This window comes from Jatropha curcas, chromosome 6, assembly GCF_041381405.1.
Source record: "Jatropha curcas cultivar XTBG-Jc1 chromosome 6, XTBG_Jcur_1.0, whole genome shotgun sequence".
NCBI classification, from domain to species: domain Eukaryota; kingdom Viridiplantae; phylum Streptophyta; class Magnoliopsida; order Malpighiales; family Euphorbiaceae; genus Jatropha; species Jatropha curcas.
The window spans coordinates 30,337,447-30,362,819 of NC_143156.1; the positions used below are offsets into that span (position 1 = coordinate 30,337,447).

Below are 25,373 nucleotides of genomic sequence, written 5' to 3' on the forward strand. Positions count from 1 at the left end.
AGTTTTTTTTTTTTTTTTTGGGGGGGTACTGATGAGATTGTTTTGGGGTGGGGGTGGTGGGTGGCGGTTTTGGGGTGGGGGTGGGGGTGGTGGTTGGAAAGTTGTTATACTGGACAGAAAAGTTTCCCTCCTATTGTAAACTAGAGGAAAAAGATTTCCTTATCGTTCTTGACTGTCAGGCCAAGGTAGAAGCAATTCTTTGGCTTTCTTTAACCAAACGTCGTAAATCTCATCGAAGAACAGAACAAAATGGACCTGCCGACAATAATTTTAAGTAAAACCCAATAAGTTTTTAAGGACATGTGACTAGTAAAATGGTAAATTTCTGCTATTATAGGGCAGAGATTATAAGATTGCTGGAGTTTGATAAGTTTTTGTTGATTAAAATTTTTTTTTTAAAAAAAAAAAGTGATATAGGGTATATAGCATGAAGCAAAATAAAAATATAAATGATACCTCTTTCAAGTCATCTTTAAATTCTTTGATTGTGGATATAGATATTGCAGCAGCTTCCTCATGAGGATACCTAAAATAGCAAATAGAAAGAAAAACAATGACTTTCGAGAGAGAAATGAACTCCCCACACAGGAAAGTTTTTTTTTTTTTTTTTTTTGGGGTACTGATGAGATTGTTTTGGGGTGGGGGTGGTGGGTGGCGGTTTGGTGGTGGTCTCCTTCAGACAACTTACCCATAAATACCACAGGATATAGCAGGAAAAGCAATATACTTGATGTTGTTGTCTCTGGCTAATTTCAAGCTATTCCTGTCACAATCAAGAGTAAACAAGAGATCCTATTTAGAATTCTAATTAAAACTAATGATAATAAAGGACACAACCCAAGTTAGGATACACCTATATGCACTTTTCAGGGAGGCTGCAGGGTCGACATCGAAACCATAAATAGGACCAACAGTGTGAATCACATGAGATGCAAGTAATCTGAAGCCGCTGCATATGTGAAACATGTTATTATTGAGTGATTATTAATAGATGTATACAATGCTGGAGTGATTACTAGAATATGGCAAAAGTTAAGCAACAAGAGCATACGGAGTTATTCTTGCTTCTCCAGTGGGGCAACGGACTCCAGGTTGGACTTCAGGGACCTTATAACATGCATCAAAGAGTTCTGGTCCAGCAGCACTATGGATCGCTACCAAAATGCTTTCGAAATTTTCGTGAGTTTGAATCAAAACTTGAAGTAAGGTTGGAAGAGATTGAAAAGGAGAATGTACAAGACAGGAATACCTCCATCTGCACCTCCACCTCCAAGCATTCTCTGATTTGCAGAATTAACCTGCATAAGATAATGTTTTTTCTTTTTCATAAATGCTCGCTTCCCATTATGTAAAGTAGAAAACTTCAAATCTCAATTTGTGCAATTAGTTCGTCTTACTGCAAAAAACTGGGGGAAATTTGTGTTCGTTATAACCTTATAGCTCTAATGAACAAACTTTGACTTAAAAATCTAAAATTTATAACAAACAACTAAACAGAACTGAATTCATAACTAATAACAGGATCAGTGAAATAAAATAAAACAGAGTTTATTTCCACCCAAGATTGATATCAAGATTATGGTCTTCAATAGCAAGGAAACAGCATTTGCATCATTATTAGCAAGTAAAGGTAATCAAGAAAGCAACATACACAGATCAAGAAAGTTGATATTATTATTAAAGGAAACAATAAGAAAGGGTAGTAAGAAGTTACAATAGCATCAGAATAGCCATCAACGAACCACTTGGTGATATCTCCCTTGTTGATTTTGAGAACAGTAGATGAAGACAAAGGAAAAACAGCTGTATTCTCTTCTTCATTGAGTGTCCTTAAAAGTAGGGTTGACTCCCTATTCCGTAGGATTGGGAGCCTTTCTGGACCTCTGTAATACAATACACCAAATGCAAAGATCACAGGCCAGGCATTCACGTTGATAGGATTATCAACATGCCTATACAAAAAGCCATATCCTATTGATGTAAAAACACATTGAAATATGCTACAAACTAATCCAATAATCTCAGAAAATGTTCCAAAGGACATGAGAGTTCGATTCGGATGTTGGTAATAAAACCATGGTATCAAACCCCTCCACATGAATGTAACTCTTTTTTTTCGACCCTTGTAAACAAGGTCAACGATTGAAAGGATCAAGACTATGAAAGACATCAACATACTAAGCAATGCATACTGAGGCTTATGCACAGAAGATAGCTGATCAAAAACAGCCGATGGAAGCTCCAAGATGAAGTTCGCGACGAGGATAAACCATTCCGGGGTAGTAACCTTTTTGAAAAGAGAAATATGCGTATGTATTTAGCTTCTGAAACAACAAATTAGCGAACATATGTATATATAACACGACAATTGAGGTTCTAATCTTAACCTTCCGATTGGGAGTATGATATTCCGTTTCGCCAATATAATCTTCAGTATTGATGATTACTGATTCAGCATCAGCCATGATCACCCTCTGACTAATCTCGTAGAAGAACCACAAAACCAAAAGGAGATAACTTTTGTCAGATTATAAAAAAAACAAAAACAAAGGAAAAAAATACCCACAGATTAGATTATAATTTCTTTAGAAGCGTTGAAACGCAAATTGCGCACGCCGGCTCCACACGGTGTAGACCGTTGTGTCGGTGCCCAATCAAGTGGGCACATTTTTTAAAAAGAAAAAAGAAAAAACAAAGGGAAAACACATTTTTGATAATCATCTTCAATGAAGGCAGCACCAACAATTGGATATGGATGCATTAATTGCGCGTCAGCCGCATTAATTAATGCATCCTCTCCTCCTCCTATAAATAGGAGGAGAAGGTTTTCCCTCAACACATAGCAAAAAGAAAAATATATATATATTTTAGGAAGGGTTTCCTAAAATTAGGGAGGAAAAAATAGTGATAAAATTATTATGGAGCGTTTTTAGAAAACACTTGGAGTATCACTATTTTTGTATTACTCTCTTGGTGTACCTATTATTTTTAATATTCAGACTTTGTCCCGTGGACGTAACCCTAAACAGTTGAGGGTGAACCACGTAAATTTCTGCATATTACAATTTTGATTATTCTGCTGTGTCAATTTTCTCTTAATTCTTTGTGAGGGCCCAACAAGTAGTATCAGAGTTGATTCCCAACAATTAGTATCAGAGCTGATGTCTAAAAACTGGTATCAAAGCTGATGTCTAAAAACTGATATCAGAGCTGATGCCTAACAAGTGGTATCAGAGCCGAAGGTTTCGGCAGGTCCAGCCGATTAGATAGCGGCACCGGATCCGTGGATATATTTTAAAAATAATTATACCACAACGAAGAAAAATTACGACGAGTCCATTGGTGCTGTCCGCTCAGAAAGACGTTGCAGAATCGACTTAGTGATGAATAGTAAATTTGATGGTGAACAGTACTATTGGCGTTACTGTTGCTGACTCCGGTTTAAGTAAGCCCAGCACTATTCACATGTACACTTACTATTCATGCATACAGTTACTATTCGAGTATACTATTACTATTCATGATCACTATTCACGTATACGATTTATGTTGGTAATGATATTCTGCACAAGTCAAAATGGACAAACAAAATGATCAGTCTGAATGGTGCATATTACCATATATGGAGAAATGAGAGATCTCCTTATGGTAATCAAAATGCATTTATCTGTGTTTAGTTGAACTAAACCAGAAGAGAAGATTGATGAGGAATGGGCTTTCGAGCATGCGTCCAAATCTCGGTTGGCAGATTTGATGATAAAGGTCTCTGTAGCACCTTTAGAAATGGTCAGTGGAAGCTCACAAAAGGTTCATTTGTGGTAGCTAAAGACCGAAAGCTGTACGTGATGCATGCGAAACTCTCCTAAGACACTTTGAGTGTAGCTTTGAGTGTAGCGGAGAATGACAGTACAATTGAATTATGGCATAAACGACTATGCCACATGAGTAAGAAAACTTTGGCAAAAAAGAACGTAGTACCTGGATTGGATGAAGTTCACCTAGACAAGTGTCCTGATTGTATGGCGAGAAAGCTAAATAGAGTAGCTTTCAAGATTACCCCTCCTTCTAGAATGAAGAATGTATTAAATCTGATTCATTCAGATTTGTGTGGACCATTGACAATGTCATATGGTGGAAATCGATATTTTGTGATATTTATTGATGACCATTCTAGGAAGACCTGGGTATACACATTGAAGTCTTCTAAACCTGGTTGAGAGACAGACTGGCAAGAAGCTGAAGTGTATCAAGACAGATAAAGGTGGAGAATACACTAGGTCATTTGATGCTTTCTATAAAGAGCATGACATTCGATATCAAACGACACTTTCTAAGACGCCGCAACTGAACAGTTTGGCTGAGAGGATGAACAAAACTTTGATGGAGAGAGTCAGATATCTACTCTCACCATGCAAAGTTGTCTAAAAGATTTGGGGTGCAGTGTTATTCACAGCAGTTCGGCATTCACTCTGTTTCCGTCTACAGTATGATATTCCAGAGAAAGTATGGTTAGGAAAGGATGTTTCCTATGATCATTTGCAAGTGTTTGGTTGCAAAGCCTTCGCAGGTATCCCGAAGGATGAATGGTCTAAGCTTGATGTCAAGATCAGACAGTGTGTATTCATTGGTTATGGCCAAGACCAATTTGGCTATAAGTTTTATGACCCAATCCAGAAGACGATTATAAGAAATCGTGATGTTATATTTGTTGAAGATCAAACTATTGAATATATTGAAGCAGAGTGTCAATAGATCTGATGAAGACTCAATAGACATACAGAGAGTCCCTCCAATAGAATGCAGACAAATTGGAGATGAAGAAAATGTTCCACAAGAACAAGTGCCAGAGTTAGAAAATCCAGAAGTTCCTAATCAGAATGAACCAGATGAAGATTATGGTGTTCATGTTCAACCACCAGCATTGGAAGGTTCTCAAACATTAAGAAGATCTAGTAGAGTCTGACAACCATCTACTAGATATCCAGTCAATGAGTATGTACTGACAACTAACGGGGGAGAACCTGAAAGCTTTGAAGAAACTATGGAAAATGAACACAAGAGAAACTGGATTGAAGCCATGCAAGATGAAATGAAGTCCTTGCATGAGGATGAAACATTTGAGCTGGTGAAGTTGCCTAAAGGCAAGAAAGCTTTGAAGAACAAGTGAGTGTTCAGGATCAAGCAGGAAGAACACAGCTCCCAACCACGATTCAAAGCTAGACTGGTTGTGAAAGGATTCAATCAAAGAAAGGGCATTGATTTTGATCTTTTCACCAGTAGTGAAAATGACATCCATTCGGACAATGCTCGGAATGGCCGTCAGTTTTGATCTGAAAATCAAGCAAATGGATGGAAAGACTACCTTCCTATATGGAGATTTAGGAGAAGAAATATACATGGAGCAGTCAGAGGGTTTCGTAGAAAAAGAGGATTGTGTTTGCAAACTGAGGAAGAGCCTGTACGGCTTGAAGCAGGCATTGAGACAGTGGTACAAGAAGTTTGAGTCTGTTATGGGGAAGCGAGGCTACAGAAAGACTACTTCAGATCACTGTGTTTCTATGAAGAAATTCTCTGATGATGACTACATTGTTTTTGCTCTGTGTGTTTGATATGTTGCTTGTTGGTCAGAATTACTAGCTTGAAGATACAGCTAAGTAAGTCTTTTGCTATGAAAGATTTGGGACCAGCAAAGCAGATTCTTGGCATGAAGATTATAAGGAATTGAAGAGCCAAAAAATTATGGTTGTCATAGGAGAAGTACATTGAGAAAGTACTTCAAATGTTTAGAATGGAGAATGCTAAAGCGGTTAGTTGTCCTCTTGTTAGTCACTTTAAATTGAGTTCTAAACAGTGCCCTTGTACGGATGGATAGAAGGAAGAAAAGAAAAAGATTCCATGTGCTTCAGCAGTTGGAAGCTTGATGTATGCCATGGTTTGTACACGGCCAGATATTGCTCACTCAGTTGGAGTAGTGAGTCGGTTTCTCTCAAATCTTGAAAAGGAACATTGGACTGCAGTGAAATGGATTTTCAGGATATCTAATCACATTTGCAGGGGGAGTTGTGTCGTGATAGTCAAGATTATTGAAGCGTGCAAGGAGTTGCTGTGGATGAAGAAATTCTTGAATGAACTCGAAATTCATCAAGAATAGTATCAGATATTTTATGACAGTCAAAGCGCAATTCACCTTGGAAAGAATTCCTCCTTCCATTCAAGATCAAAACACATTGATATTAGGGATGTGTTGGAGATGAAGCTGTTACAACTTGAGAAGATCCATACAGAAGAAAATGGATCAATCATGTTAACGAAGATTCTTTCAAAGGAGAAGTTCGAATGCTGTCGGTTAGCTGCAGGGATGATGATGGCTAACGTCCCCACTTGAGTGTGCAAGGGGAGATTTATTATGTCGATGCCCACTTAAGTGGGACCCACACACTTTTGAAAAAGAAAAAAAAAAAAAAAGGGAAAACACGTTTTTGATAATCCATCTTTAAAGAAGGCTGCACCAATAATTGAAGATGGATGCGTTAATTATGCGTCAGTCGGTGGACGCATTAGTTAACGCATCCTCTTCTCCTATAAATAGGAGAAGATTTCCCTCAAACAACACACAGCAAAAAGAAAAAAAAAAATGTAGAGAGAGAGTTATCTAGTTTTAGGAAGGGTTTCCTAAAACTAGGAGAGGGAAAATAGTGAGAAAATTATTATGGGTTGTTTTTGAAAAACACTTGGAGTACCACTATTTTTGTATTACTCTCTTAGTGTACCTACTATTTTTAATAGTGAAAGAATTATTCAATGTTTTTCCCGTGGATGTATCCTAAACCGTTGAGGGTGAACCAGGTAAATTTCTGCATGTCACAATTTTGATTATTTCGCTGCGTCAATTTTCTCTTAATTCTTTATGAGAATCCAACAAAATGATATCAGAAATGATTCCCAACAATTGATATCAGAGCTGATGCCTTAGGTAGACTTCGGCCATCAAGTCTAATTGACATTGTTCAAATGAAAGTCTTATTCTCGAACGGGAAACTCATAACTCAAATTTCCCTTTTTACCCTCGGCATTTTTTATTCTCCTCCCTATTGAGTTCTGATCTACAATGACAATGGTCATGAATAGTTTTTTCACTTGTAAATCTCTCTCACTCACACCACTCTCTCTGCGATCACAAATCACTCGTTATCTTCTTAATTCTCTTTCTACCTTTTCCAACTTTTCCATAAAAAGTTCCTAAATTTGGATAAGCAGTTAGCGATATGGCTGAAGAGGAGTCAGAGATGGTGGAAACTGAAGCACCCTCCGAGCCTTCGCCGGCTTCGGATCCAGCTTCTGCTCCATTGCAATTATCCATTAGAATTCCTGCCTTGTATAGCAAATATGAAGAGCATGTCGATAGATATGGCGGGATGATCCAGAAAATTGTTGAAAAAGTATCGAATCGCTATAAGGTAGTGGATGTGAGTGTAACTATTAGAATCCAACAAGAGTTTATACAGGGTCAAAGATGCATAAGCGTGACGGTTGAGTCTGTGGTTCAAAAGTTCTAAGTGCTACCACAAAGTCTGCGGAGTTTCAACTTCTTGGTGAGATCATCTCTTTCTTATGTGTTACTTATGAGGGTGGGTTCTTGACTGAACAAGAGTAGGTGCTGTCCCTTTTCCCTCATTACGATGAACAGAACAGAGTGTTTTCATAATCTTCTATAAGCATCTGAGCTTTTGAAACTGGGCTTAAGATCTATATATTCTTAAATTTTAGAGCAAGTTTTCATGTGGGAGTGGGACTATTTTCTTTGGGAAAGATGAAGATAGGATGGATTCTAAATTGAGAATAGGATCGGTTGTATATTATACATTGATCTTCTTCGATTGAAAGAACGGGAGGTAATGGATTATGAAGAACAATTTCTGAAAATGTGTATGTTGACTGAACAACAAAACAGCACATGATTTTATTTATGTATAGGAATGAATCTAATGATGAAGAAGTTCCCCTGTCTGGTTCAACCAAACTCTGTAAGCAACGTCCAAAAACAGAAAAAATGCACTTGACAACTTTAACTCGATGAGCTTTAAGTTGTTCTTAGGTTATGGGTTGTGCGTTTGAACTCTAGTAGTGGTAGGAGCCAAACCAACTAAAGGAACGAACTTTTTTATTAAAAAAAGGAAAAAACTATTACTTTATGATATGTCTTTCCTGTGTAAGACTTAAATATTAGTCTTTATATAAAATAGTACTATTATATGATATATTGGTATCAACATAATATATAAAATAATAGTAATATATATGATGGGGAGTGTTCAAATTCAGTCCACAGCAATCCCTCTTCACCCCAATTACTTGAAAAAAAACACATTCGCGTAGACCCAAGATGGATCAAATTCCAAAGCCATTACTATTCACTTTGTCTCCAACGCATTGATGCGATACAAAGTTCCAGTTGCAGCACAGGCTATGGCAGAAGCAACTCCTTTGCCTTCTTTAACCAAACATTATAAATGTCATCTGAGAACAGAACAAAATGCACCTGCCAATAATGATATTAAGTAAAACCAGTAAGTTTTTATGAACATGTGATTAATGAAAATGATATATTTCTGCTATTATAGGGGCAGAGACCTCTACAAGAAGAGACTGATGATAATTAGTCATGGATTATGAATTGGTGTCTTGGAAAAATATGGTGAACTACACCAAGTCATGGACTAGTATCATAGAGAATGGAGATTATTGGATTTCAAGATAATGAAGTGATTTAGAGTATATATCATGAAGCAAAATACAGATGCAATGATACCTCTTTTAAGTCATCTTTAAATTCTTTGATTGTGGATATAGAGACTGCAGCAGCTTCCTCATAAGGATACCTGAAAAAGCAAATAGAAAGAAAAAACAATGACTTTCAAGAGATAAATGAACTCTCCACATGGGTTTTACAGACTCCAAACTAGGTGGAATTCAAAATATGGCATCTTATCCAATAATTAATAGTTTGAGCTCATAACCCTACTTAGGCTATATCTTTCAGACAGTAAGCCATCATCACTGAGATAATGCTTCTCCAATCAACTAATCCTCAAACTACAAATAGATAGTTAGAAAGCCTAGAGGGCATTCAAAAGCACCCATTTATATGGAAGTCGTGCAATGTGATCAACACTCAAGCTCTTTGTCATTGACAACAGATATCTAAGTAAATATATTTGGATAGCGAGAAAATTGGTGGTCCCCTTCAGCCAACTTACCCATAAACACCACAAGATATAGCAGGAAAAGCAATATATTTGATGTTGTTGTCTTTGGCTACTGTCAAGCTGTTCCTGTCACAATTAAGGGTAAACAAGAGATCCTATTTAGAATTCTAATTAAAACTACTCACGAAGAAGGACACAACCCAAGTTAGTATACACCTGTATGCATTTTTCAGGGAGGCTGCAGGGTTGCTATCAGTATCATAAATAGGACCAACAGTGTAAATCACGTGAGATGCCGGCAATTTGAAACCTCTGCATATGTGCAATATGTTATTATTGAATGATTATTGACAAATGTATACAAAGTTGGAATGGTAGCTACATTACAACAAATTTAAGCAACAAGAGCATACGGAGTGATTCTGGCTTCTCCTGTGGGGCAACGGATTCCAGGTTGGACTTCAGGGACCTTATAACATGCATCTAGGAGTTCTGGTCCAGCAGCTCTATGTATAGCTACCAAAATGTGGTGAAATTTGTCAGAAGTTTGAATCAAAACTTGAAATAAGGTTTGAGCACAATGTAAAGGAGAATATACAAGACAAGATTACCTCCATCTGCACCTCCACCTCCCAGCATTCTCTCATTTGCTGGATTAACCTGCAGAAGATAACATTTTTTTTTTTTGTAAATGCTTGCTTCCCATTATTTAAAGTAGAAAAATTCAAATATCAATTTGTGCAATCATTTAGTCCTTGCAGTAAAAATGCGGGAAATTTGTATCCCTCAAAACTTCATAGCTATACTGCACAAACTTTATGACTTAAAAATCTAAAATTTATAACAAATAACTTAGGAAACTGAATTCATCACCAAACTGATTCAAGTGTTTCATAACTTAAGTTGAATGAAATAAAACAAACAAGGTAAAGCAATTGAATTTACTACCAGCCAATACTCATTCATGCACCAGAATGATTAACCATGAAGAAGGGTTAATTAGCAAACCCAATTGATTTGAAGTTTAATAAACCTCATATTCACACGCACACACACAGAGACTCCTGGAGTTCAATAACAATAAAACAAATGTTTGCATCATTAATATTTTATAAGTAAAAATTACTAAATCAATTTAGTCATCTCTCCAATTTACTTCCACCTTAGATTAATATCGAGATCAATAAAATAAAATAAAACAAAGTAAAGCTATTAACTTTACTTCCACCCAAGACTGATATCCAGATTATTGTCTTCAATAGCAAGAAAACGCTATTTGCATTATTATTAACAAGTAAAGGTGATCAAGAAAGCAACACACACAGATCAAGAAAGTTGATATTGTTAATTAGGAAGAGTGGTAAGAAGTTACAATAGCATCAGAAGAGCCATCAACGAACCACTTGGTGATATCTCCCTTGTTGATTTTGAGAACACTAGATGAAGACAAAGGAAAAACAGTTGTATCCCCTCCATTATCAAAGGATGCCTTGGTAGAAACCCCAGCAGAACTTTCCATCTGGGACATGATAGAAGACGATGATGTTAAAGGAAGTCTAAGGAGAAGGCGTTTGTTGAGGCTGCGATGATGGCAATAATGAATTGATTTGCTTTCAAGAAATCGTTGGTTGAGGCTGTTAATAGAGAAAGAGAAAGAATAATAAGGAGAAGCAGCCAAAAGGAATCGAGGAGTTGGTGATAGTCTTGCTCCCACTACTAGAAGCCCTCTACAGAGTGAGGTCATTTTCTTTCATTGCCTTGGACATCATTTTTCTTGCTATGATTTTGTCTCTGTAAAGATCTAAGAGTAATGGGCCTAAAGTCATACACTGAACAATACGACTCGTCGTTTACTCACAACGGAGTTTTAGACGACGAGTCGATATCTTCTGGCCCAATTACTAGGTGTAGGCCTATGAGCCTGAGCCCAACAAAGGTCCATTCTTCCTTAAAAACCACCATTAGGTCGCCAAGAGAATAATGTGGTTAAATGGGCTTTAGAACCAGGGCAAAGACACAAGTCACTCACCATAATTTGTAACGAGTCAAACTAGCTTGCAAACTATTCGAACTCGGTTCAAGAAAAGTTTTAAAAAGTTTAAATCGGATCAAACTCGAGCCGACTCGTTAGTAAATGAGTTGAGCTTCAATCTAGTGATGTTCATATTGAAAGCTCGTCAAGTTCTATCAAACTTTTATATATATGTATATATATAATATTTATTTTACATTTATTTAAACATTAAACCTATCAATAAAATCGAGTTTGAAATTTTCAGAATTGTCGAATTTCAAATCGAATTTTGAACCTGACAGATTCGAGCTTGATTCAACTGGTTTACACATCTTTGTTTATAAAAAAAATACAGCCATTTCTACTAAATTTAATTACAAAATGTTTGGTATACTCTCTTTTTTAATTTCAAATTAAATTAATTTAATTTTTCGTTCACCCATCACATATAAGAACCGATACAACACGATTTGTTTTAGCATCACGTAGAAAAAAAGAGCAACAGCGCAAACTTAATAGAAGAGAATTGAAATTGGAGATCTTATTATGATTCAAATTGAGCAAATGCAAAAGGATAATCAAAATGTTCATCAACATAAATATATGTAAGAGAAAAGGAATGATATTTCACAGCCAAAGGTGAAATATCCCTATTCAAAAACTAACTACATATCATTACTTTTGCTTTTGTAATAAAAATAAAAAATTAAAAAGACAAAAAGAAAAAAAGGCCAAGCGGGTGCCAATAAACCACCTCAGCCAACAGCCAGCCACATTTGGGCCAACCAACCTTGTCCTATAGGCTATAACCCTAACCCCACACTCTCATATCCTTACACAAACAACATTAAAATATACAAATGTAATGCCAAATAATTAATTTTTTTAATTAATTCAAAAGTCTAAAATTGTCCACCTGCAAATGTTTGCCCAAACTGCCAGTTAGAAGGCACAACATTATAGCTTGTCACAGTTTTTCCATCACTTGTAGTAACTTGAAAAGAGAGGCTTTGTCCATTCAAATACCCATTGCTTTGCCAATTTTGGCCCCAGTTTCTTGACATAGCTTGCCATCCTGTCTTTGAACCCTTGATTGACACAGAATGTACATCTCCTGCTCCTCCAACATTTGATATTAATACCAAGTTGAAGTATGAGTGTCCATTAATGGTGAACCTTATTCCTCCTTTCTTCACACAGGGCACCCTGTTCAGACCAAACCATAAATTTCTTAAGTTATGGAGCTAAAGTTTTCTTTTTTAAAGAAAGAAAAATATAGATAAATTTTTACCTTCTAAATGAAATAGGGACAATCCCAGCTCTGTATTGAGCAATTTGCAAGAAAGCAGGCTCAGCCATGTCAAAATGCTGGAGAGGAGGATTACACCAACCACCATTGTCATTAGCGAGAGCATAGTTAGGAGGACAGAAATTTGTAGCAGTGACAATGATTGATCCAGGAAGACACCATTTAGGGTCATTGTCACATCTCATTTCGTAGCAAGAACCACAGCTTAATCCACTGTTGAATAGGGCAGTACTAAGTGCTGCAGTGTTAGTACCATACCCTTGGCTGTACAAATTGCCATATCCACAAGCACCACCTACAATGAACACAATCATTTCAATTAACTAAAGAAAGACGCTTTCTTTTTAGTTTTTGGCCAGATATAACTAAAGAAAGACACTTTCTTTTCTTCCGAGTACTTACCCATTGTGCCAGAAGCATCACCCCCGCCATAGAAGGTGGCATGGCCACTTTGCCAGCCTCCATAGTCACCATAAGTGCCTCTAAAGCATAAATTTAGCACAAAGAGTAGAAGGGTAGCTGCAGAAAATGTCGGAATGGCCATTTCTTGTATAGTTCTGTGAGGGAGAGAGAGAGAGAGAGAGAGAGAGAGAGGGATAAGGGGCGGTGGAGGGCTAAGTGCTTAGCAAAGGAAATGAGAGTATGCTTATATAGTAAAAGGAAGCTATAGGATTTGATGTGGACATGGAGACTAACAAGAAACAAGTTAACAAAAGCTCATGCCTTAGAAAGAGAGCCAAAGCCACAAAAAAGAAGTGATTTTTATTTTTTTTCAAATGTTATTATATTCAAAGTCATTTCCAAGAATCCAATTGCACATGCAAATGTTCTGAGTTGGAATACCAAATGCTAATCCTATGACCCCACTTGCACATGCATTTTTCAACGTTCAGTTTCACTTGTTCTTAGTATATTTCATAGTATTAGTTTCCTCTTACTTACGTGTGGTAATTTAAGTGGAAATTTTCTTCATAACTACCTTATTAGTTGCGCAAATCAAGTAGCCTATACAATTCTCATGCCTCTGATTATGGGATTTTAGGGTTTTCATTTTCAAACGGTCTAATTTGGTGGGTAGGTTTTAGTTTTAGAAGTTAAGCATCAAATCACGTTTGGTACACAAAATTGGTTCATTCTTGACATAACGGCGAATGACAAGCTTCAAGGCATTAAATAAAAGAACTATATTTAGGTTTTGTTCATCTCATGTGGGCAAAAGCTATAAGTAAGTCTTTAATTTGATTTAGTTATCAGTAAGTTTGATTTAATTTCTTCTTTAAGTATAAATCTTCTAATCTTAGCATATTGAGAAAATATATATAATTTTAAAACTATAGTAGAAAAATAAATACAATATGGTATATATAAGAATTAATTCGTGATACTAATCTTAATTTAAAAAGAAACAAAAAGAACTAAGCATAACGTGCTAACTTGTTAGGTTGATTTTTTCTTTTTTTTTTTAATTTAAAGATTGTAGATGACTAATTAGAAGAACTGCAGTCGCCTTTAATAAAAAAAATATTATCCACATATTAATTTTTTTTTTTTTCCCTTTTCTAGATGAGTGAGGCATTTAATTGATCATATAATATAATCATTGTCGGTTGCTATAAATAATAATAAACATGATTAGAGATGAGCTTTTTTATATAAATCATTAATTACTAATTAACATTAATCACAAATAATATAATTATTTATAAATAAAATATAACAAGCACACGTATGATGATGATGAAATTATAATTTAGAAAGTTTCACAGAAGAAGAAAACTTGTTACTTAGATCATGCGTGGATGATTAGCCTTTTTCAATCAAAGTATTATTAGTTGATCATTACTTAATTATTTTCTTTCGAAAATTATATGATTTAATTATCAAATAACTAAAAAAAACTTGGATTTGATAGTGTAATTAGGTCCTACCACGTTACAAGCACATGCCTTTCCCGGTCTTTGCGGTCCCTTAATTCATGCATCGTTTTCTATCAATAGAATTTTTTAAATAATAATAATAATAATAATAATAATAATAATAATAATAATATTCAAGAAACAAAATATGGATATGTGTGAATTAACAAGTTATTGCAAAGAAAATGAGATGCTGACTTGACAATATTGAAAACAAATAGGATATGGTTTGGTTGATATTGAACTTTTGTTTCTTGTTTAATTTAATTAATTAAAATTTTGGAATATAATGTTAATTGTACAACTTTGGTTTCTTTTTTATACTCAGAAATTGTTAAGCCTCAACCAAAGCTTTCAATCTTTGTTTCTTTCGTATGGGAAGACTAGGAAATGGATAACGATTGGTTTCCCGCTTCATAATTTTTATCGGACCATAAAGCGTAAATAATTTTAGACTGTCCAAATAAAATGGGATTTCTCAAGATCGAATTTGTATTCTTATTTTACGGAAATTGAAATCAATTGCCACCAAAATCGAGATTTCATTAATCCACTTTATAAACTTTTAATACATATAATCTCTTTCAAAAATTAAAAATTCAATCCATAATAAAAAAAATACTCACAAATACCAAAACTAAATAAATCTCATACTCAAAACTTATTTTTTAAAATAAAAAAGAATAAGGAAAAAAAAAAAAAAGAAGAAAAGACTTTGCAAGGTTCAATGTGATTTGTCTGCATGTAAAGGTCAAGATTTGTGGCTTCCTAAACAGAAAAAATAATGGCAATGTCAAAAAGGAACGTCAAAGGGCACATTTTTTCTTGACGGAGTATTTAATTTGTCGACAAAACGCATCATAGAAGAATGGAAAGTTCACTTGAAAATTAAAGTAATAAATATGCTTTTGCTACCTTCACTTTATAATTATTCTCCTTTCTTTATTGAATTATTTCTTGAGATTAGAAAAAAAATAAAAAAAGAAAAAAGAAAAAACAACCGAAGCGAAATGTCCTAACATCAATATGTGCATTCAAAAATATTATTCATGTTTACAACTTATATATGCACTCTAAATTTGTGATCCTAAAACACTAAAAAGGAACAATCTTTGCTTCTAACTTAAAATGATATCCACAAAAAGGAAGATGGGTTTTTCATCCAACTAAAATGTTGTCGGTTAGAGATGGAAATGAAAGTGCCCCTCACAAGGGGTTGTAGTTGAAGGACACCAACAAAACCCCAACATGGAAGGGACAATAGCCACTAGGGTTTTCAATAGTCACTTTCTAAAGGTTAGTTCATAACATGGTTTGCTTACTCTATCCGCAAACAATCCCACTTGGAATTTTCAAGATAGGAGCATTTCATAAATTTAGAGTCCAATCCCCACCATGTGACTTTTAATGTGAGATTGGGAGTGTAGGCCAACTAAACCTTTGTAAGGTCAAAATTTAGTTGTATTTGGTAGTTTGAGTTCAACTTCAATTAAGTTACCCATCTCATCTCACGTAATAATACTTTTCTGAATTAAATGATTAATACTCCTTCCATCTTAAAATATAAATCGTTTTGAAAATTTTAAAATTAAAGTTCTAAAAAGGATAAATTTTTGGACCAATGAGTAATATTCTATCATTTATGATTTACTACTGACGTTGAAGTTACCATAGATAAAAGTGTAAAAAGAGGTAAATTGAGCCTTTGCACCTTTTCATCTAAGATTGGTGAAAATGTTTTGGCAAAATGAGATTTCTGTTTCATTTCATTTCCATTTAAGGGTTTAGTATGTTATTAACGTTTAAAGATTTAATAACTTAACACTAATGGATAAAATTAAAAATATTAGCCAAATTGAAAAAAAAGGGTCAAAATTTATTTATTCATTTATTTTTTAAAATCATTAAGCCTTTTTATATGATGACATGGCCTGTCCATGTGGCGCTAAGGTGGCAATGTGTGAGTCCACTGATGGCCACATCAGCTAGATTCTAAGGGAATCTGTAAGAAATACAAAATTGATAAGAAAAGTCACAAAAGGCACAGAAGTGCAGCAATTTAAACTGTGTCATCCATTGCACAACAAAAAAATTTACAAACTGAAACATTAAGTTTACAATGGAAACAGCATCTCCATGAGATTTGCAGCAAAGGGAACCATAAGCCTCACGCTATTAATGGCAACACCATTCTTCTACTCTCATAAGAATGATGCAGACAATAAGAGGGGTGGCGGACTAAAACGCAGAGCAAAGTGTTCAGAAAGAAAGAAATTAAATTATTGTCTGATAATTATGGAGCAGAGCTTTATTTTTTCAGCATGGCATCACATACCTTCACAGCATCTACATTATCTCTAACATTATGTACTCTCACAATGTTCGCTCCTCCCAAAATCCCGGCAGTGATGGAAGCAATGGTTGCAGGATCTCTTTCAATTGCAGCAGGGCGAGAGCAAATTTCACCCAAGAATCTCTTTCTGGAAGGTCCAATGAGTACAGGAGCATGAGACAAGGCTAAGCTTTTTTTTGCAATCTCTGCTCTAATAGTTGGCAATCCCATGAGTATGTCCAAATTCTGCCGAGTGTTCTTTGAGAATCCAATTCCAGGATCAATGATAACCCTCCAAGCTGGGATGCCTGATAATTCTGCATCATTAATCCTCAAATACAACTCAGATGCAACCTGCTTACAAACGTCATCATATTGCAGGTTCTCAGTATTCTGCATTGTAGTTGGATCTCCTCTCATGTGCATTGTGACATAAGGAACCTCCAGGCCAGCAACAACCTTAGTCATGTTTGGGTCCAACCGTCCACCAGAAACATCATTTACAAGCTGCGCTCCCATTTTGACTGCTTCTGAAGCAACTTCAGAGTAAAAAGTGTCCACAGATATGAGCTTTCCATTCATCTCAGGTATTTTAACGACCGCTTCTAAGACAGGCATTAGTCTATCTAATTCTTCCTGAGGAGATAACCTAGAGGCCATTGGCCTTGTTGATTGAGCTCCAAAATCAATAATATCTACCCCTTCTGAAAGCATCAAGTGGACCTGAGAAACTACAGAATCCACACACTGGAACTTTCCTCCATCACTAAAACTATCAGGGGTTAAATTAATAATACCCATCACAGAAGTTTTCTGTGACCAATCCCACAAGTGATTTCCAATTGGTATAACTCTTTTCAACCCTTCCTTCCCAATAAGGTGTTCACCACCCAATTTCTCCCATGATTCAAAAAGTCCACCAGAATGCCTCGACAAAGAATGCCAGCAAGCAACTGTATCATTCTCAATGTCTGATCCCAGTAAATCTACCAATGGGGCCATTACAAATGGTCTCTCCCATATTCTCTCATGAGGGACAGTGAGTGTCGCCGAATCAATTCTGAACTTTCCATAGAACAATATATCCAAATCAATTGGCCTTGGCCCATATCTTATCCCAGCAGTACGGCCGATATCCTTTTCAATCTTCTTAAGCACTTCCAGCAACTCATGTGGACCATGTTTCGTAACAGCTCTAACAGCTGAGTTAAGAAAATGAGGCTGATCAGTCACATAGGCAGGTGCTGTCTCATATAAACAACCATGTCTAGTAATATTAATGCCAGATTGCTTCATCATCTGTAATGCTTTGTTGAAATTATGGAGTCTCTGACCCACATTGCTTCCCAAAGCAATTACTACTTCCTGGTCTTGAGAATGAAGTTCCATATTACTATCTGATGCTGAATGGAAAAGGCAAAAAGAAGGTCCTGCAAAGAATATGAAACAACTATCAAAGGACCAAACCTAGTATCCTTCATAGTATTGAAAAAAAAAAAGTTTTATTTGCCAGATTATATACACTAATTTCTATCTTCCTTTACTGAATTCCCTATTAGAACTCATCCAAACATATTTGCCAGATTATATACACTAATTTCTATCTTCCTTTACTGAATTCCCTATTAGAACTCATCCAAACAAGTAAACAAATGACACAACCCACATTAGATGACACAAGAACGATCTATCAGGACAGACGCCACCAAATCCAAAATAGCACACAGATACCTGGTCACAGTATAAATCAACAGTGTAATTTAAAAGCCAATAAAAAGTAACTTTGAACCATCAAGAGTGTATACACATTATTACCCCTCAAGTGATTTATGGCATCACCAAGCCCTTGTTTGGTGGGTATCAGCCGCTTGAAGAGGCTCATATTAGGAGAGAGGTCTCAAAAAACAAAAAGTTCATTTTAACTATTCGACCTGTAGCCTTCTTCAGTATCAAATATGTCCTGTATTGCAAAATACATAAACCTCAGTAAGTCAGCTCAATGGATAGCATACATGAAAAAAATATAGGGCACATTTTTATCAAACGCACCCCAATTAAAAGAGTTATCAGTTGCAAGCGCATGGAATTCACTGAGACGCATTAATTCTAAAATCTCTTCCACAAACAAATATGCGTTTATTCCATCTATCTCCAAGCATTACTTTTCTTTCCTTGTTAGTCAGTCATTTTAACAGATTAACAGATTAACGTGCACTACCCAAAATGCTTATTTTTGTAATGGGTTTTGGAAAACCGAATATCCCTACTTTTTTCACCCCCATACTCTCTAAGAGGAATTAGAATGAGTCACTTGACATGCAAAGCCATTGAAAGAGGAAGCTTTACCAGTTCTTTTATTTTTTTCATGTAAAATCGCTTGTTCAGATACTACCACTAACTCACCTTAGAAATGTTATAATTTGGGGGGATAAAAAAATTAACAACTGAGTTATCAAATTAATTAATATCTCGATGACAGCTTCAAGGGTTTCATATAGATTTTTTGTCGAACAGTTTGTATGCAACACCGAGCACGACTAAAAAGCAGCGAGTTTGGTATCAGAATTACTTAAATAAAATCCAAAGAGAAATATACAAGAATACCGGTTTAAATCTGGAACGAAAGAGAGCCCCTTTTTTCCTTCTCCCTTGCTACTTCAGTCCCTTTCAATGCTTCATGTGTTCTTCCTTTTGGTTGCCTCAAGACATATAAAGGCATTTTATTTCAAGCAGCCAACCTCAGAATCATCGAAAACAACCACTGCTTTTGTACGTTTTGGCAACTTTGGTGTACTTTTGCTTAACTGAATACCTAATATTGGCAGATGGAGGGCGGATTTCTGTCGTTTAGATGATAATCTTTACAAAGCGATTCCTCGTGTTTAAAAACGACATAACTTTTTTTCCATGCATGAACTGCGAGCTTGACTCTTTCGGTAAACGTTACAACAATAAACAAGGGCAAGTAGAAAGTAAATAATAATAAAAAAAATTATTAGAGGGTAAAGGTATTTTTTATTTGATTTGGAATATTATAAGGCAAGATTAAATATAAAAATTATCAAAACTATTTGAAATTATATAAATTTATCAGAATTTTTAATAGAATATTATTTATTAATATTAAATTAGTTTAAAATAGAAGAAACATGGAGAGGATAATTTGAGATTTTGAAAAATAAAAATGGATATATAAAAAAATAATAAAATTCATAACTTTCTCCAAGAATCAATTTGATGGTTGAAAATGCTCGAGAAGATTCTTCATTTTGATGTAATGTTTTATCAGATTTTTTCACTCAACATTGTCGGTTGAACCTGATGGCCCAGGCATGGATGCTTAATTATATTAAATTTTTCCTAGGTATTAATAATAAAAGAAAAAGATTTTACTGTTAAAAAAATCATAAAAAAAATAACTACCCATCTTTCCCTCAAAAAAATCTATCCAAACAAGCCCTTAGGGCACTGCTTTGATATTGTGAGCCAAATTTACTGTGCAGAAAGGGTCAAAGTGCCATAAAAAATAAGTAACGAACATTGAATTAAACCATCAGGAGAGTAGAATTTTCATCCATTCAGGAATATGAACATGAAAGCTGTCTGTTCCTTGATAAAAACTTCCACAACAATGAATTGTTCATGAGAAAATTCAGTACATATAGTTGCACATTTTAATTGTAACCGATGGCGTCACGAGAAGATCAGCCATTGAAATAATGAGGAAATCAAAGAACAAAAATTCATTTTCCTGAGCAATACAAATTTTGGACAGTAAACAAATAAAATCTAACTTGGGGCACTTTGTATGCAAGGATGCATTTCTGCCAGGAACAACCTTCTATTCCAGCAACAACCCCGACAAAATACAATTTTGATTTGAACAGAGACAAAACCTCGTATCTTAAAGAGATGATGAATTAACAACAAAGAATCCCACTACAAAGAAAGAATCGAACCCGAAAGAATATTACCTTAGGCTGTCAATATGGTCAGTCTATAAACAATCCAAGAAATAGGATGAAGTGAAGTGTTGATCAGAAAAGCTTGCATCAAAGGCTGCTGCTTTCGCTGGCAGAAAGTGACGGACCCTCAGATTTAACTACAAGCGTGCTTCTGCTACTTATATCAAGCCCCTGCAATCGTCCCAAAGGATCCTGCTGCAACATATCCGGGAAGGCATGTGAATGAGATGAACCTCCCATAGGTTGAAGTGGAGTTGACATGTTGGACTGGAACGAATGAAACTGAGGCATCTGCATGTTTTGGCTGTTAACTATCCTAGTTTGAGACTGGGGCAGAAAGAAGGAAGATTGGGTGTATGGCATATGGTGCATTCCTAAATTATAGGTATCCGTTGGCGTCATCATTTCTCCAGTGGCAAGTTTGAGTCTCTCTACTTCCTTCTTTAGTGCTTCATTCAGAGCTGCATATCAGAGAGTTGCAGTTAATAAACGTTCCTACTATATGTTAAATGAAGCCAAATCAGAGAAAAGTGGTTTATTTTTTTTAGTACATTTTTATATTGAAAATCTACAAGGAGAAATATGTCATTTCTCATTGCATCCCACACTCTTAGATTGTAAAATGTTGACTAGAAGCTTTTGCCAATAATAATGAGAAATCACATATTCCAAGCACTGGAACCCCAGATAGTGGTCCACACTGCAGCAAGGCTAACCCACAGTTACAGTTTGACAGTAACGACATGTAGAAAGCTATCATTACAATTCAGAACATCATTCCCATATGTTTTGAAAAACATGGTAAGTCTTGAAAACATATAATCACTAGGTCAACGCATAGACTGTTCAATTACATAGCAAGTGGAATGGTCCCTAGATTGCCTATTGGGAACTTTCATTAAAAAATATGTCCAACACTAAATAAGATAAAACATACCATCACGTAATTGAGCCTGTTGTTCCATAGCTTGCAACCGAAGCTTAAGCTCTGTGTTCTCAGTAGATAGACCTGTTGTATCTCTCTGAAAGAGAACAGAAGACCATAAATAAATGGCATTGAAAGAAAAAAAAATTCAAGCTCTTACATAACCTGAAATGTGTTTTTGACCACAAGAGCAAACATAAAACAGGAAAGATATAGAAGGCTAATCATTAAGTTTTTCAAATACGAGAACCAATGTTCTTTATTTCCATGAAATATGTGCTAAACCTGGAATAGTGTGAGTTGTGCAGAAAGTGTAGTTGCTTCTGTCTGAAGGGTCTGCACTTTTCTTTCAAGTTCTGATATATAGCGGGCTTTCCTTTCTTTTGACCGAGCAGCAGACTGCCGATTTGCAATAATCCTGCATAAATTACTTGTTTCAGAAGAAAAAAGAGTGCACACCCATTTCCACCATTTGAAACAGTGACAAATTTGGAAAACAAATTTCCTTGATTACTAGAGAAACAGGTCCTTAGAGGTTCATGAATACATTTCATACTTTAGTACAACAAATTAATATGCGGAACAACTGTAATAAACCAAAAGAGCCTCCTTCACCGGAAGTAGATTATTATGATACAAGAAACATATCCAAAGCCAGTGCATCCCTTCATTTTGTCTATTCAACTTCAAAGCATTATTTCATTTGCTCTGCAATCAAAGATTTTGAAGGTAGCAGCCGGATCATATTTTTGCATAGGTGCACTGATTATGACATAGCATAAAGTAACATCAAATCAAACTAAAAATATTAATATGCCTGGAACATATTATTAATATATATATATATATATATATATATATATATGAGAACGAAATTTTTTGAGCTTAATTGGCCAACAAAAGTTAAGAGACAAAAAACATGCACAATCCACAGATAGAGAATAAAAGAAAAGAAAACAGAGGCCAAGTTAGCAATCAAATTAATAGATGGTATGATTTCATGGGCCTCTCATCAAAGACAGTACTGCCTACATGTCTATTAAAACCCCAATAGAATATTCCCATGCCATCAACCTCCATTATATCATTGTTCAATAGAGCAGCGCCCCAAAAGAAGCTCTTATCCTCTCATCAAATTGAACGCAACTAAGCTTTAACCCAAATTAATAAGGTTAGCAATATGGGTCAATTTTGTTTCCACTGATTTAGTGCCGCATCTTCAGAAATGACAGTGATAGAGTTCCTAATAATATGTCACAAACTAAATAATCAATGAACAAATTGCCTATAAACACAATAGATCTTTTGTCATGCATTGGATCAAGAGACCGTTATGCTTTCATAAAAACAAAACAAAAACAGCTCGGAACATTGACTGAAAGCTCAGAAGTTTCACATTTACACATTCTTGATAGCAAAAAGAGGGCTGCAAGAAGCATAAAGAAATGCGTGAGGCGAAAAAAACCGCACCAAATACCAACCCAATTTTCACTCAAGGCTTAAAGGATAGTCCATAGTCCAACAGAAACATATCAAAAACGCAACCGGTTCAGTTCAAGGAAAAATAAGAACTACTCATTTGCGTCAAACCAAATACATTGTCTCTCAAAAGCAACCAACTTTATATAGAATTGCGGTGACATCAACTTTTTAAGGGGGAAAAAAAGATCTTTTAAAACCAATTGCAAATTGACCAGACAACCAAAACATTTTTTCCCACGAACGTAAAAGAGGATAAAAAGGAAAAGGAAAACCTTTTGGCTCGTTTTGGATCGAGAGTCCACAGCTCAGCTAATTTATCAGGAGCCATAGCTTTCTTGGCCTCTATAGACTCCAAAAACGAAGACCCATCAACCGAATTGCTATACCTATGTCTTGGCCTCACATTCTTTTCTTCATCCGCATCGACCACCCCGCCGCCAATTCTTCCTACTTGGACCCCACCACCATCAGTTAACCCATTAACCGCATTGTCAAGTTTCAGACCCGAAGGACCTTCCTCGGGTCTGGATCCGAGCTTTTCAATGTCCATGTAGGTGCAAAAGAGGTCGTCCTCGGATCCAAGCTCATCGAAGGAGCTTCCAGATGGTCCTTCGAATGGATCTGTGACGAGATCCAGATCTTCCTGAAGCCGGAAATGGACCTCGGAGTGTGCCCGCCGGTGACCAGAGCTCCGGAAAGAAAATGGTTGTCCATGAGGAAAGTTTTGTGTTTCTAACGTTGGATTTGGTTTAGAGTTGTTTGTGTTTGTTGGATCCTGCATTTTGGGTAATGAAATGTTTCAACTCTCAATGGGTTTCAGCTTCTGTTGCTGCTACTGCTGCTGCTTCTTCTTCTTCGACGAGTCTCATGGCCATACACACCGCGGGTTACACAGATGAAAAGAGCGCCTGTCTGTGTTTTTTTTCACTGGAAAGACGTTACGCCGTGCCGTTTTGCTGTATTTTTCGGATAAATTACAAATCCCTCCTTGCTTTTGAGTACATATACGCTTTTGGCCCTTCCTCCTGCGAATCCTGTAATTATTTTTTCACTTTTTTTATATATTTTTTTACTACAATCTTTTTTATCTTTCATTTACTTTTTTAACTTTGTTCTATTGCAGAAATAGTTCTTTTAATTTTTATCCACAATTTTTTAATATTAAAAATAAAAGAGAATTATATAAAAGTTAGTGATATTATAATCTTAAAAAACTACTTTAAATAAATAAAAAGTTACTCTTATTTATAATTATTTATCTTTCAAAAACATTACCTTCTCCTGGTTTCTAACAAATTATTATTATTATTATTGTAACAAATTAATTTACTTTTAACCATTTTATTAACCAAGTACTTAAATTAAATAATTTTTACCAAATATTTAACTATCTATTTTTAAAATAATTTATAAATTAAAAAAAAAAACCATTTATATACTATTTATTTCTTATCACTAGCATGTGCATTTAATAGGGACAAGTAATTAAAGGGTTTTTTTTAAAAAAAGAAAAATAAATTGATTGATGAAAATCGAGAAATAGATAATTAAATTCTAAGAACACTCTATTGCATTTACTTTATACTCAAGATATTTCTCAAAGGATCTTTCTCTTTTCCTTTTTCTTTTAATTAAAAAAAAAAAAAGTCATTTTCTCTTGTTAAGCACAAAAGTTGCTAACAGCTAAGGAATGATTTAAATCAACATGATACATATTTTGTGGGCCAAAAGAGAGTGATTTAGTTCAGTATAATTAACAATTAAGTGCTCATCTTTGCTGTGAAATTATATTCCCATTTTAATTAAGCCGCAAAATTAATATTTTATAATTATTAGCTGTTTTAATAATGTTTTTGTTGTTTGAATAGTTAGTAGTTGTTTGAATAGTTTTTCATAAAACGTTAAAAGTTAAACGTTACTACAACAGTTTTTTAAACAGTTTTTGCTAGTTTTTGTAGTGTTCGGTAACATGGCGTTTGAACCGATTTTTAGAGATTAAAGTAGTGTTTTATAAAATATTAACTCGTGCAATGTTTAGCTTTTAGAGATTTTATGAAACGCTACTTAAACGGCTAATAGCTAAACACTACTAAAGCAGTTAATAGTTACTAAAATAACTAATTTTACTGAATAGACCCTAAACTTTTTATAAAATGTTACCGTAACTTCTAAAAACTAGTTCAAATGTATATTACTAAACACTATAATAAAATAGCTTTTAATA

The 25,373-nt window shown here is 35.2% G+C and overlaps 5 protein-coding genes across 9 annotated transcripts; all 5 read right to left on the reverse strand.

Annotated features, from left to right (window-relative positions):
• Positions 1-17: 17 nt before the first annotated feature.
• LOC105649185 (uncharacterized) lies at positions 18-2,801 on the reverse strand. Of its 4 annotated transcripts, none has more exons than XM_089723405.1 (9): positions 2,567-2,801; positions 2,388-2,478; positions 1,715-2,287; positions 1,250-1,298; positions 1,052-1,154; positions 854-949; positions 689-763; positions 457-526; positions 18-255 (listed from the first exon to the last, which is right to left on the reverse strand). In XM_089723405.1, exons 2-9 carry the CDS (start codon positions 2,463-2,465, stop codon positions 160-162), a joined length of 1,140 nt encoding a protein of 379 aa, XP_089579531.1. In that variant the 5' UTR covers positions 2,466-2,478; positions 2,567-2,801; the 3' UTR covers positions 18-159. The 4 variants fall into 4 exon arrangements, 3 of the variants coding, with proteins under 3 accessions (XP_089579531.1, XP_089579532.1, XP_089579530.1); XM_089723406.1 differs by lacking the exon at positions 2,567-2,801 and having other exon boundaries at positions 1,715-1,883; positions 2,193-2,287; positions 2,388-2,560; XM_089723404.1 differs by lacking the exon at positions 2,567-2,801 and having other exon boundaries at positions 2,388-2,560.
• Positions 2,802-8,229: 5,428 nt separating this feature from the next.
• LOC105649184 (uncharacterized) lies at positions 8,230-10,989 on the reverse strand. Of its 2 annotated transcripts, none has more exons than XM_012235759.4 (7): positions 10,579-10,989; positions 9,818-9,866; positions 9,620-9,722; positions 9,423-9,518; positions 9,258-9,326; positions 8,810-8,879; positions 8,230-8,539 (listed from the first exon to the last, which is right to left on the reverse strand). In XM_012235759.4, the coding sequence occupies exons 1-7, from the start codon at positions 10,948-10,950 to the stop codon at positions 8,465-8,467; spliced, it is 834 nt and encodes a 277-aa protein (XP_012091149.1). In that variant the 5' UTR covers positions 10,951-10,989; the 3' UTR covers positions 8,230-8,464. The 2 variants fall into 2 exon arrangements, with proteins under 2 accessions (XP_012091149.1, XP_012091148.1); XM_012235758.4 differs by having other exon boundaries at positions 9,258-9,332; positions 10,579-10,988.
• Positions 10,990-11,795: 806 nt separating this feature from the next.
• EXPA8 (expansin A8) lies at positions 11,796-13,165 on the reverse strand. The gene is made up of 3 exons (XM_012235757.4): positions 12,932-13,165; positions 12,512-12,824; positions 11,796-12,426 (listed from the first exon to the last, which is right to left on the reverse strand). Exons 1-3 carry the CDS (start codon positions 13,071-13,073, stop codon positions 12,123-12,125), a joined length of 759 nt encoding a protein of 252 aa, XP_012091147.1. The 5' UTR covers positions 13,074-13,165; the 3' UTR covers positions 11,796-12,122.
• A 3,330-nt stretch (positions 13,166-16,495) lies between these two features.
• LOC105649182 (folate synthesis bifunctional protein, mitochondrial) lies at positions 16,496-19,749 on the reverse strand. Its single transcript, XM_012235756.4, has 3 exons — positions 19,382-19,749; positions 18,593-18,737; positions 16,496-18,207 (listed from the first exon to the last, which is right to left on the reverse strand). Exons 2-3 carry the CDS (start codon positions 18,657-18,659, stop codon positions 16,754-16,756), a joined length of 1,521 nt encoding a protein of 506 aa, XP_012091146.1. The 5' UTR covers positions 18,660-18,737; positions 19,382-19,749; the 3' UTR covers positions 16,496-16,753.
• Positions 19,750-20,364: 615 nt separating this feature from the next.
• On the reverse strand, positions 20,365-24,220 carry LOC105649181 (Basic-leucine zipper (bZIP) transcription factor family protein). Its single transcript, XM_012235755.3, has 4 exons — positions 23,422-24,220; positions 21,953-22,085; positions 21,680-21,764; positions 20,365-21,203 (listed from the first exon to the last, which is right to left on the reverse strand). The coding sequence occupies exons 1-4, from the start codon at positions 23,928-23,930 to the stop codon at positions 20,830-20,832; spliced, it is 1,101 nt and encodes a 366-aa protein (XP_012091145.1). The 5' UTR covers positions 23,931-24,220; the 3' UTR covers positions 20,365-20,829.
• Between the last annotated feature and the right edge of the window lie 1,153 nt (positions 24,221-25,373).

Bases quoted from the DNA above. Each gene is read 5' to 3' on its own strand.
- LOC105649184 (XM_012235758.4), bottom strand. From the start codon at position 10,950: ATGACCTCACTCTGTAGAGGGCTTCTAGTAGTGGGAGCAAGACTATCA. The intron at 9,867-10,578 runs GTAACTTCTTAC...TATCTTCTGCAG, and splicing joins ATGGCTCTTCTGATGCTATT to GTTAATCCAGCAAATGAGAG. The intron at 8,540-8,809 runs GTATCATTGCAT...CATTATTGGCAG, and splicing joins TTAAAGATGACTTAAAAGAG to GTGCATTTTGTTCTGTTCTC.
- EXPA8 (XM_012235757.4), bottom strand. From the start codon at position 13,073: ATGGCCATTCCGACATTTTCTGCAGCTACCCTTCTACTCTTTGTGCTA. The intron at 12,825-12,931 runs GTAAGTACTCGG...TGTTCATTGTAG, and splicing joins TGATGCTTCTGGCACAATGG to GTGGTGCTTGTGGATATGGC. The intron at 12,427-12,511 runs GTAAAAATTTAT...TGGTCTGAACAG, and splicing joins GTCCCTATTTCATTTAGAAG to GGTGCCCTGTGTGAAGAAAG.
- LOC105649181 (XM_012235755.3), bottom strand. From the start codon at position 23,930: ATGCAGGATCCAACAAACACAAACAACTCTAAACCAAATCCAACGTTA. The intron at 22,086-23,421 runs GTTTTCCTTTTC...TAATTTATGCAG, and splicing joins GATCCAAAACGAGCCAAAAG to GATTATTGCAAATCGGCAGT. The intron at 21,204-21,679 runs GTATGTTTTATC...TCTGATATGCAG, and splicing joins ACAGGCTCAATTACGTGATG to CTCTGAATGAAGCACTAAAG.
- LOC105649185 (XM_089723405.1), bottom strand. From the start codon at position 2,465: ATGGCTGATGCTGAATCAGTAATCATCAATACTGAAGATTATATTGGC. The intron at 2,288-2,387 runs GTTAAGATTAGA...CTTTTCAAAAAG, and splicing joins ATCATACTCCCAATCGGAAG to GTTACTACCCCGGAATGGTT. The intron at 950-1,051 runs GTATGCTCTTGT...TCACATATGCAG, and splicing joins GGAGAAGCAAGAATAACTCC to CGGCTTCAGATTACTTGCAT.
- LOC105649182 (XM_012235756.4), bottom strand. From the start codon at position 18,659: ATGAGCCTCTTCAAGCGGCTGATACCCACCAAACAAGGGCTTGGTGAT. The intron at 18,208-18,592 runs GTAATAATGTGT...TATTCTTTGCAG, and splicing joins TGCCATAAATCACTTGAGGG to GACCTTCTTTTTGCCTTTTC.